The sequence below is a fragment of the Hesperophylax consimilis genome, chromosome 5 (assembly GCF_061612785.1).
Source record: "Hesperophylax consimilis isolate HC1 chromosome 5, BYU_Hcon_1.0, whole genome shotgun sequence".
In the NCBI taxonomy this organism is placed as follows: domain Eukaryota; kingdom Metazoa; phylum Arthropoda; class Insecta; order Trichoptera; family Limnephilidae; genus Hesperophylax; species Hesperophylax consimilis.
This window is the reverse complement of record NC_142840.1, coordinates 17,335,622-17,347,864: the sequence shown is the minus strand read 5'-3', so window position 1 is coordinate 17,347,864 and position 12,243 is coordinate 17,335,622. Positions and strand designations below refer to the sequence as shown.

Genomic DNA, 12,243 nt, shown 5'->3' with positions numbered 1-12,243 from the left:
ATCAAAGCAATACAGGCCACAAAGGTAACATTGTGAATAAGGCATCTCTGACAATGGCGATTTCCGATTGGAATTGGACGTTGGTAGTGATGAATGGCCAAATGAAAAGAGTTTAGGCTCCATCCCTGGATTTGGCACTTCAAAGGTGGTACCCACTCGCTGATCGCGGATGACATACCCCACTCAACTCGACAGGGTTGTATCTACTATCTAAAACAGTTACGTTACCAAGATAGACGATGAACAATATAAATCTAAGTTAGGTGCACTTCAAGGTCAAGCAAAGAACAACAACACTCTAGTATTTCATAATGAATGAGTGATTATACTGATTGTCTGTTGCGCCAAACTGGAATTATTTATCCTGGGTGGCACTAAACTAGTACTCGATGCGAATGAATTTAATTTGATGAGCATTGCCTGCACTCGAATTATCTTATGAATCGCGTTAGAGCTTCGAGACAACCTACCTGATTTGTATTTATTGCAATCGAGCTTTGAGATAACCTACCTAGCTGTGCATAGGGTTAGAGCTCCAAATGACTTTTTTTACATTTTTGTTATTTTTTTTTGGGTGTTATGCCGTGTTGCGCTAACTCCTTCTTTAGCCAACGTTTCGGACAATGTTACAGTGTCCATCATCAGGGAAGATGTCGGAAGGAGTTAGCGCAACACGGCATAATACCGCAAAAACAAATAACAAAAATACTTTTGGCCGTGAAAATCTTAAATCATTTTTTTTTACATTTGCTCCACACGGGAGGCCCTGAAGGAAAAAAAAATCCTCAGAGTCTATGTCATCTTTGGGGATGCTGTGTGGAGGGACTTTTTGGGGAAAGGAAGGAAAACAGGTATGAGGAGTGAGTAGGAAACTGAGGGTCAATGTACGTATGGAACCATCCCTCACACGGCGGTGCAAAATGGTGGGTAGGAGGTCAAAAGGTCTCTCTCAACCAGTCTCTCCTAATCCGGCACGCCACGCTGTAGGTGGGCAAATGCATCCGCCGCCAAGACCTAGACAAACCTCACCCCACGAACCCAGGCACCCCTGCTAAGTCGTCAATCGTAGCGAACCACTTGGGACATGACCTTCTATGGCAGGGGTGTTGGTTATCCAATAATGGTTCCCGGGGCGGCGGTACCCATGCCCGCCTCCCAAAATGAAAACCTACGTAAGAGTGAATCGCGTGGATTATATGTATCGAGTTGGAGCTCTGAGGTAACATAAACGTAATCGATCTAGCTTTCATTGAATCTTGAAAGAGAACTAATGAGTAATATGAAAAATATATTTAGGTATATTCTGTAAACCCCGAAAAATGAAATTAACATTCAAGGTAGTCATATTTTTGCAATAATTTCAAAAAACAAATGATAAGTGAGCCAGAAACTACTAATTTTGATTGGTAACCTATAGCGAAACCAACTCAATCTTTTTCACACTGAAAGCTCCTCTAGTAGGTTGTCAATCCAATTTAAATCTTACCCATTCTAACTAGAGAGTAGAGAGCACGGGGCTATGAGACTACGAAAGTCGCTTGTTTTAAAATACGTATTCCAAAGTTTATTTACAAGAAAAAAATATTTTATACTGACACTTATCGCAAATCTAATACGGCTATATTTCGTCCCTACGTAGGTTTTAATCATACAAATATATTTGATCAAGCTACTAGCGCAGACCCGTAAACAATCACGGGATAGTTTGAATTTTTGTTGAAATCAGTTCCAATTGTGAAAATAACACTTCAAATAATATTCTGTTATAAATTTACACGATAAGTTCCGATTTTGAATAATACACTTGAATTCAAATAAAATTTTCATTGAACGACTCTGACGCAGGACGCACATACAATTATTGAAATCAGTATTTTTGAATTTTTGACTGGTAGAATAAGTTGTCAAGTGTAAATTCTAGATATTTTCGTATCGGTTTGAAAAAACAAATTTTATTTTTTACACCAACTTGGGCACTCCAATGTAAATCGGGGAATGATTCCAGGAGTAAAAATTTCATGTAAAATAGTGAACCCAAATACAATCCTGTTTGATTGCCGAGCGCTCTGTCTTTGACAAACCGCGGCAAATGAAAAAAACGAATAATTTACGTTCACCATTTAGAAATGTCATTTCTGGAAACCTCCGCCGTAATATAGATCTCTATCTCTGCAACATGGCGCTACTCACCTATAGAAGTAAACGTTCGGTTGTTGGAACTGACCAGAGACAAGTGGCTAAGAATTACGTTACATCACAGGAAACAGTATTTAAAACCCTTCAGAATTTTAAGGGTTAAGTTGTTTTATTTCGATGACACACACACCTAGTAAAAGCTGCAGTAACTCAAATTTTTTTAAAAAAGCAACCTTGTATTTTCTACGATTGAAGTTGACTTTTGTAACTCTAATATAAAACTTCACAATGAAAATAAACGCTCCTTTCTTATGACTAAGGCACTAAGGAATAGTGAAACTCTCATTTGACTTTTCATATGAATTTCTCATTTTGACTTACTGCAGCGTTTTACCAGGTGTTAAGTTGTGAGCTGATCTGGTAGGAAACATAAAAAAACCTTTATTTCAGAAAATATGCAAAAATGTTCATATTGATTTTTTTTCCTATTTATCTGAATACTTCTGAATCCAGCTAAACAGAACCATTGGTCTTCCCTTAATCTTGTGCAGCCATCTTGTGGACGTTATCAAAGTTGAACTGCATCCTATCCAGTTATGTAACACAAGAAGCTAGCTTCCTGGAGTCTGAACATACCTATACTAGTCTTTGGATTCCGATCCCTGATCATCAATTGTGATAAAGACGATGGCTAGTGGAACAGTTCGACTGTTACCAATTCTAAGCCGGAATTTCAAAAGTATAAATATGCGAGGAATGGAATTTATAGATCGATTCTAGATACATATTTAAGACTATTGTTTTTACGACGTTCAATTTAAAGGTCAATGTATTTCAATGGGTTTAATAAATTACCACGATAACAAAGTTTTAAAATACTTTAAGGAAATTCAAAGAAATAGGCGGATGTTCAGTGAGCACAAGGTAAAACAGACCTATTAAATATTATACAGAAATGCTGGGTGAACATCATTTAAGGTAAGGCCACCTATTTCCATTCAAATTATTTTATATTGCCGCAATAAAATAAATTGATGTCTCATCGATTCAAAGTTGATGTACCTAATTCGAATGATAAGGATGTTCGCGGCAGGAAAGCGTGAAATTAGGTTAAGTATCAAAACCTACATGATAAATAATAAAATGCTATGTATTTGACCTATACATAATATAATCATTCAAATACTTCTGGTATTGGAATACTTTTAAAATGGACGCTTTAAGCTGATGAATATAATCGAAGAAGGAGCCAATCAATAGTTAGTGGAATAGACAACCCATTAAATTCAAACACCCAATTAAAATTTAAAAAGACCATGGCTGTAGACTGTTACAATCAACGAATCGCGCAGTTTGACCATGGATTAAAAATGATATAGTGTAACCTTGTTTCCAGGCTTTTTTGTCTACATTTTCTACACACATCACAGTATAATGCCTACTCAAGCGTTCAATTCCAGAGCTGCACAATACATTTATTGGATTCCGTCTGACAAACAAAAAAGCTAAACGAGGTTGTTTACAAATAATATATTGAAAAATGCAAAAAGCGAAATCTCTGACAGAAAAATGGTGGAACCATAGAGCTACAATTAGAGGCGCTACTACGTACTAATATCTCGTCGAAACCACTATTAGAAAACGATAAGCGGTTCGAGTCGCGACCGAATTCGATAGTTTTAGTTAGAGCATTGGGAGAGTTGGAGGTCAGTTAGTAAATATAATACATCAATGGGCGGAACCCAATCATGCTGCAATAGATTTATTTGATCGTTTAGTTTTAAACTGTTAATACACCGAATTGAGATTAACGGTATGTAGGCAGTATAAATTCGACATGAATATAAAATTTCAGTGGTGCGAATTGACGTTGTAAACAAAATTAATGTTTCCGAAGAATAACATAAGAGACGGAATAAACATCGTCGTTATGCAAGAGGATACGAAGAATGCCTAAACATTATAGGTGCTTACAACGCAATAGCATACCATACAGCAACAAGACACCTGATTAAACTGTTTCAATATACACAGGTGACAAAGCATCTCAAACAATAAAAAATTAAAACAAAGTAATAATTATTATTTTCAAATATCAAATTATCACGCACAAAATAGAGATTATTGGTCTTTCGCAGTGCCGAGCTTCACACTAGTTAGGATTAAATGATCCGTACATGTGGCAAACAAGATTGCTCCAATGAGAAACACAAGATAAATTAATAGATGCGAATCCTTTAAAATAGAGCGGAACACGAGAGATCTATCGTATCGCGAGGTGCATCTTTTTGCCGAGCAAAAAGTGGCAATTGGTCGGAAGCGGCGAAGATGGCAGGCATACGCGGGAAGTTAGTTAGTCAGTTGGTTCACTTGGCTGGGCGGCACACGACATCGCCATCGCAGACCTCGAGGAGTCCATGCGAGACAATGGTATGATTTATTTGTCGGTTTGATTTCTATTATTGCCCGCAGTCCGCACCGGCTCGCAGCGCTCGCTTGGGCACAGACGCGTGAAACCGTTCATTAAGGAAGATCTTAACGATTCATTTCATGTAAACAGACCGGATGACACTTAAATCACACGTCATGGATCGCGTCAAAATCAAAGGTAAAGTATTCAAATGTAAGCGGCTGTTGGAAGCTGTGGACGTCTTGTGCCAGGTCTACGAGCTAAACGGAATGTAGCCACGGGCAACTAAATTACAATAGGTTTCTGGGAACACCGTCATTAGGAGGTGTTGGGTTTTTGTTTCTATGGTAGACGATTTGTAAATCATTTAAAGAAATCATTACTCGCAGAACGCCGAGTAAATTTTTACTCAAGGCATAAGTTTAAAAAAGTTTCCGAAAAGCAAGAGTCCTTGTCACTATGAATCGACCTTGAAAATCACTGGATTAAATTTTTTTTTTTCGTAAGAATATTTCTTATTGATAGGTATTATCTAATTATAGTATATTTATTCATCTAAATCGCAAAGAAATACTTTAAACAAATAACTTAATGAGATTTTCACGGCAAAAATTAATATAGTTGTTTATTTTTGAGGTATTGTGCCCTGTTGCACTAACTCCTTCTTTCGCCAACGCTTCGGACAGCATTACAGTGTCCTGATGGACATATGTGTAAAAGATAGTTTTTTTTGATTTTATGAATTCTTTCGTAATCCTCTAATTAGCTATGGCTTATAACAATACCCTTTCGTGTGTCTAACTAACTAGTACTGCGGCTCATTTGGCCTTATTACTATCATCATCTGATGTTTGTATTTACTTGACTGATTTTACTTTTTACATTTTAGATGAGTATTTTTTATGAGGAAAAACTTTTAACTAGATAAAACACCTCATACTATAAAAGATTGTAGTGAAGTGTGTGTTTATGTATGTAGATGCGATTCCGTGTCGCCAGCTCCAATCCTTTAAGGGCTGGTATTACAGTATGATTTAAAATGGTTTTCTGCATTTAGTTTTTATGTAACCGTCAATTACCGGATACCAAGAATTACTGAGCTTAGCCCCGCTGTCTCATATTAATGGAAAAATTCACAAAATACCACACACGACATAATAAACAAATAAACTAATAAAATAACTTAATATTATCTTTAAATAACTTATTTTGAACAAAATTCTTCCTTAAATTCTAGGAATTTTATCCGCTTTCCTCACTGCAAAGTGTGTGACACATTTGGTTTTGCTAAAAAATCACAAATGCGTCATTGCACTGCTGTACCTACCTCGTGATACCTCACATAACCTACCTACTTACCTGTAGGTAATTGCTGCTATTGATTGTAATATTCATACCAAATACTACACATATTTCGAGAAAGATTGCAACTTTTCGTAAACCAAGGCACCAGAATCTCATAATTATAAAAACAATGTTAAAAACTGAAAATATGTAGGCATCCACTACCTACGGAGAGGGGAGAGGAATTCAAAATATTCATTCGCGTTTTAATAAACCATATATGCAGTACGTAATTGGGTAATTAAAAGCTGAAAATGTACGGGGGTCGGCAGTGGAATGTTATTGAAAACCCTCACTAAGAAATAATTAGACTCTGGTTAGAAGTTTTAGCGTAAACAAATGGGTAGTATAAAGTGGCAGGTAATACGTTGAATAAATCATTATTCAGGCCTTTAATATCCTAAATGTACGGAGTAATTTGGTCTAAGAATAAAAGTATTTGATCAGATCATGTTTGGGTTTTGAACGAGTTTTGGAACTGCTAAAGCTATAACCTACCGCGGGGTGGCTACAAAGGGATGGTGAAAGCTTCCGAATGAAATACGTCCCAGATGTGAGAGAAAACACAAATCACTGTAAACCAATTCTGCTACAAATTTACATTTAAAAGTTTATTTATTGTACTAGCACGATTGAAGGTCTGATTAATCTATTGTTTGAAGAACTCCTGAAGATTACTAACAAAATCGAATCGCCTACACATTGAATTCAGATTTTTTTTCTTATCTTATTCACTGTATCTACATTACGCGTAGTATACAATAATATGATGGTTAAATAAAGATAATAATCCGACGGTTAGTACATCTGTTCATGCCATGAATCGTTTGTTCATAGATTGTATTCGATCTACATGCGATTTGAAACATTAATCACGAGTCACGCCTTCTACATCTACTATAAATAAGCACAATACAAAACAACTTATATTATTAAAAACACACATACAGTTGACGGTTAAAATATCCAAACACAGCAAAGCAATAACTGTTATCAATTGATTTCCCTTTGTGAATGAGAAGACATTATCTCAAGTAGGTAAGAATTCATTGTGATATGAACACACAAAGAGGAACAACGTAATATGAACTATACGATATAAACTGGTATCAATAAGATTCAAAAGAACTAAGAACCTAACGCAAGCTTAAAAAAGCTCCGGAGAGCATAAGTTTGCGGGGGTGAGGTTTGTCCTACAGGAAAACAAGATACAATTTTCATGCGAAATTTGTATATGTAAATTCGCGATTCGTCGTAAAACGGCTCGGTTTGTCTCATTGATTGAATTAGTAACCAGTGTTGTTGGAAGAAGACTTTTCATTAATTGTCCAGCAGCTTGCATAAAGAGTCGATACGTTAAGATAACGGTACAAACAATCTTATCGGCTCCGTTATAAAGTTTTTAAGACACGACATCATCTGACAGCAGTGTGCGCCGACGTTTTTAATTCAAACCGAACAGCCCATCTGACACTTGCGATACGGGACGAAAGCAATCAAAGACCAAGCAGAGAGTAAATTGACCAACATTTCAAATATCTGAGCTTGTATTATCCAACTGAAGTGATGATTTTCAGATCGTAGTTTTTTATGGTGTATTTTCGAGATAACAAAACTCAAACAAATAAAAACTCATGTAAACAACCATGAAATTAAATAAACGCCCGGGTTGCCGGCACTGAAACTGAAAAAAAAAAACTGAAAATAGAATATTTGAAATCAAAACTTGGATAAAATTCGAACTCCGTTAGACAAAAATTTTTTAAAGTTTTAATGTAGAAAACCTTTATTAAAAAAGGTTTCATTTAAACCTTTAAAAAAACTTCTGAATACTCCACTGCCCAAGATAAATCAACCAGGGCAATAAGCCAAAATATAGTGGTTATTCCCAATTTCAATACATTTTTTGGACAGAGAAATATTAAATTTCATGGTGCGAATCATGGTGCCCTACCAAATCAAACAAAAAAATAACAGAAACTAGTATATTTAAAACTAAAGTCAAAACATCACAGAGAACATACTGAAAGTCAACTGACAAAAATCCTAGTGAGGAGGACTGTCAAAACTGTGACATTATTCGTACACATGTTCCTTAATAATATGCTTTACAATATATAACTAAATTTAATTACTACTTGGGTAATAATCGGGTATAAACATTGCTTAAATATAAACTGATAAAATAAAATGGACAAAGAGAAATCTTTGAGTTATAAAAACTAACTCCCTAATCTCGTGAATTCTAATGAAAATTGCAAATTCTCGAAATGAATCTACTAAGATTTAGGATTATTCTTTTATTCAAACCTTGGATAAACTTGGACAAAGAGGAATCTCAAATCCGTTGTATAGATACTAGTTTTTATGATCAACTATTATCTTGTGAATCCTATTTAAATTTTAAGTATCTCTAAATGAATTGACTAAGATTAAGGATTTATTTAGAACGTGAATGATTTACCTATACAAATAAGAAAAAACTTCTATGAAAATCTGTAACACTCCCGCGAAATCATGATAGCATAAAGTATAATATAAATACCCACTTTAAAATGAAAATTGTAATCGCCAATCAAATATTACCGGAAAAATGTAAATTATTCGGTGATTAAATAATATAATATTACGATAAGATAAAAAATAACGTGGACTGGTGTTGAACAAGAGATTATAGACTATCGAAAAGTAAACATCAATAATATGCAACTCTACATGTAATATTTGCCGATTAAGGTAGCTTAAAAGCCTTATCACGAACGCAGTGACGGTTAAAAAAACTCTTGATACAAAAATGTCAATCACATGTGCCGGTATAAATGAGATTCTGGGATCAGGTTATAAATTATTGGGATTCGTACTTTCCTGCTGAAGTATAACATACATAGGTAGATGGTTAAAATATTAAAAAAAAGATTAATGTTTTCAATGCAAACATTTGACATATGGTGAAACACCAATAATGTGTTCCGATTTTCAAAGAAACAAAAAACTGTACAAACACAATAAATCATGATCAAAGCGTTTATCTATCATTTGTAATGTACCCACATGCATTTTTTGTACGTAAACACGAGTATTACCTGATCGCTGTGGTGATGTATGGGTGTGACGTAGATGTATTGCTCATCCGATGCCAGTAAGTGGTCGCACGACAAAAAGAGCGGGCTCAATCCAGATAAGCGAAGGCTGACTCACTCACGAGACACAAACTGTTACACTCACACAAACTGTTACACGGCACACTCACACAATGCTCATGCGCTGAGAGCTGAGACTCCCTCACGCAGACTATAACAGAGTTAGTGTTACAGTATTACAGCACACACACAGAAAGGCTGGAAGCAGGCAGCGGCAGCAGGCAACGCCGCGAGGAAAACCTCAACCAGGACAACCAGTGAGTGGAGCACGGAGCACGGAGCTGACGAAGCACAGCCTCCGGCGAACAGGCCAGTTTATGATTTTAATCTGTGCCCGGAACGGCGCTACACACATTGGCCCATTTCAAACAAACTACTGACAAACCTTTCCAACTAACTGCCGGCAACTAACTGAGGCCTCACTTGAGGCGCACGCTCCTACTGACACCGACACTCACCCAGGAGGCTACCACCTAACACCACACACTATGAGCAAGACGGCCAACGAGCGCGAATCAGACTCAAATTGTCGATGTTTGAACAATTATTTTATTTGGAAATGATTGAGGTCACCCACTAACTTCTATCGATTCCTGTCTGAGAATTTCTTGTGGACCAAATAAAGACATCAAACCATTTCAGGGATGATTATGCAGAAACTCAATTGTGAAAAATTCTAAATAAATTATAACAAGACGAAAGGCCGTTTATTTGAAATCTTGCGATGATGAAAAAGCTATTGAGTGCCGTACATCCGAAGAAGCCATGGCATCCGACTAGTTACCTACTAGGATGACGTGTACCATGGCTGTGAGTACGTGTAGATAAAATAGGGGCAACATCACAATGGGTGTTTATATCGTACCTGTGTCAGGTTGAAGATCCGCAGGCAGCCGCGATGACACGGAGATATCTGCAAAGAGAGATAACACTCATTAAGTACATTACTAACAATACGGCTCTGCATTGCCGATATTATGGCATTGTAATCGCAATATAGTCTAATAGCTGCAACTTTCACCTGTGTTTATAATGCTCCATGTTAACGGGTACAATATTATTATTATTTCTAGGAAACATTGGTATTACTATTGGATGAGTCACGTTTGCCAGCGCATCTAGAAATCGGTTTCGAAACTATTCGGCGATTTCCTCGGATACGATCTTTATTTTTTCTCGGTAATCCGTAGAATTGGCAAGATGGCAAGATATTCAATCTGTAAATAATAAAATGTGTCCAGTGACAAATCCCTGAATCTCTGATTTGATTCGGCATCTGCTGTCGGCAGTCAGCACCTATATCGCTCACCGATTAGGTAACACCAATATTAAATCAACAAATCATCGCTGTATTACGGCTATTTGGAACGAGAGCGATAAGTAAAGAAAAGGAAAACCCGCGGGCCTTTTTCGCGCTGTCCGGCGACTTTATTATTTAGTAGCGCGCAATCATTCAGCGGGTTGCGAAAAGGCGCTACCGCAGTTTGATCGGCTACTCGACTACTCCAAGCAGCGCGAGTTCAGAGCTACCGCAAACAACCAATAACCAACCAACCGGTCTGCCACGACCGAGACTCGAGGTTCCGATACCCGGATAAAGTAGCTTTTACGATTAGTGTTTAACATTTACTTGGAAATTCGGAAACATGCCAGTTCAGTGTCAAATGGCTACTTTAAACTATCATATTGAAAAGTAATTTTTATAGGATATATTTCCTGAGATTTTCGATTGTATGCGAAATACATGATTACCAAGTAAAGCTTCGCACTAAACATAGGTTAGATAAATATATCATTGCATAGTAATAATACATAATCTACTATTATGTACTACGATATCTTTGTTTGTTATTAAGGGTAAACGTAACGTACGGTATAATCTACGCGTTTATAAATGGCGTTAAGTTAATTGTTTCATGAAAATACACTTTTTGAAAATTATGCTACATACGCAATGTTAGTATAAATAAAATAGTTTTGTCCGTATAAAAACTCAATTATTTTAAGAAAGACATGCAAATGCAATATTGTATCCGTGATTATACAAAAAAAAATATTTATTCAAATGCGTATGTACGGGCGCAAACAAATAATTCGTCTTAATATTTTAAAGAATAACTTGCAAAAGAGGTATTTACATAGAATAATTCAATTATCGCAATCCATGAACGCGTAGATTATAACCTTTTTTTACGTTTACCCTTAATACTCACCGAATAACCTGACGTAAGCAACAAAAAATCTATGTTAAGTAAAGTTATAATGATTACCTATTACTTTATTTGACAGTTCTATATTTTTTGCCAATAATTTGAATTAGTGGATTCACAAAACAATAACATCGTTCGTTACATAGAAACAGCCAATTCTGCTTCCAGCTCTGAAAATCGATTTTCTTGTGAGAATACATTTTTGTTAAATTCCATCGGTTTGTATAAACTTGGGTACTAAATACTACCTACCCAGTGTGGAAATCAATAAGTAACACGTTCTTCCACATTTTTAATGAAATTAAAATATTCCAATACAACAAAAATGTCAGACCAATAAACAAACAGATAAAATGACAGCTATCACCTCAACATACCTCACGCTGAATATTATAAATTACTGGCTGATTATAAAATCAATGATAAAGCAACGAAATGACTAATAGCGTGTTATTCCACGACCGTTCGCCCATTTTATCTTCGTTATAATAGTGATAATAATTGTTATCTTTGAGATTGCAGTAAATTTGCAGCACATAAATAATTAGATTAGGAATTGACCGGCATTGGTTGGTTAGATTGCCATCACAGGTTAAAATAACTCAATAAATACTTGAAAGTATTTATTGAGTTATTTTCTAATTTTAAATATACCATAATATTATCAGTTCCACACAAACGCACGCTAAACCTAGCAATGTATTTGTTACAACATAATTTAGGTTTTAAATATAACACGCCAACGCAGGACTTAAAATAAATGGCAAAAATATGATCGCTTAAATGATTGAAAAAATAATATTAATAACATTACATTCACCAATTATCATAATCTTTAACTTATTGTGTGTAAATAATAAGTGATCAGACACGTCCATAGTTAAATCATAATCAATAAAATACATAATTAACTAGTAACTACCTAAACTGGAGTGTTCAGTTGGCCGGAAACCCGACAGCAGCATTGCATTGAATTGCAATTTGTTGCAATACCTCGAATATC

At 35.8% G+C, this 12,243-nt stretch overlaps 1 protein-coding gene across 4 annotated transcripts in view; it reads right to left on the bottom strand.

The window, feature by feature from the left end:
• The window catches only part of sd (TEA domain transcription factor 1 homolog scalloped), a 158,784-nt gene that overhangs the window by 88,405 nt on the left and 58,136 nt on the right, over nucleotides 1-12,243 (bottom strand). For all 4 annotated transcript variants that reach the window (XM_089631660.1, XM_089631661.1, XM_089631662.1 and 1 more), the window contains exon 2: nucleotides 9,896-9,943. In XM_089631660.1, the coding sequence (XP_089487786.1) occupies nucleotides 9,896-9,943 (48 nt within the window). The remainder of the gene's footprint in view (nucleotides 1-9,895; nucleotides 9,944-12,243) is intronic.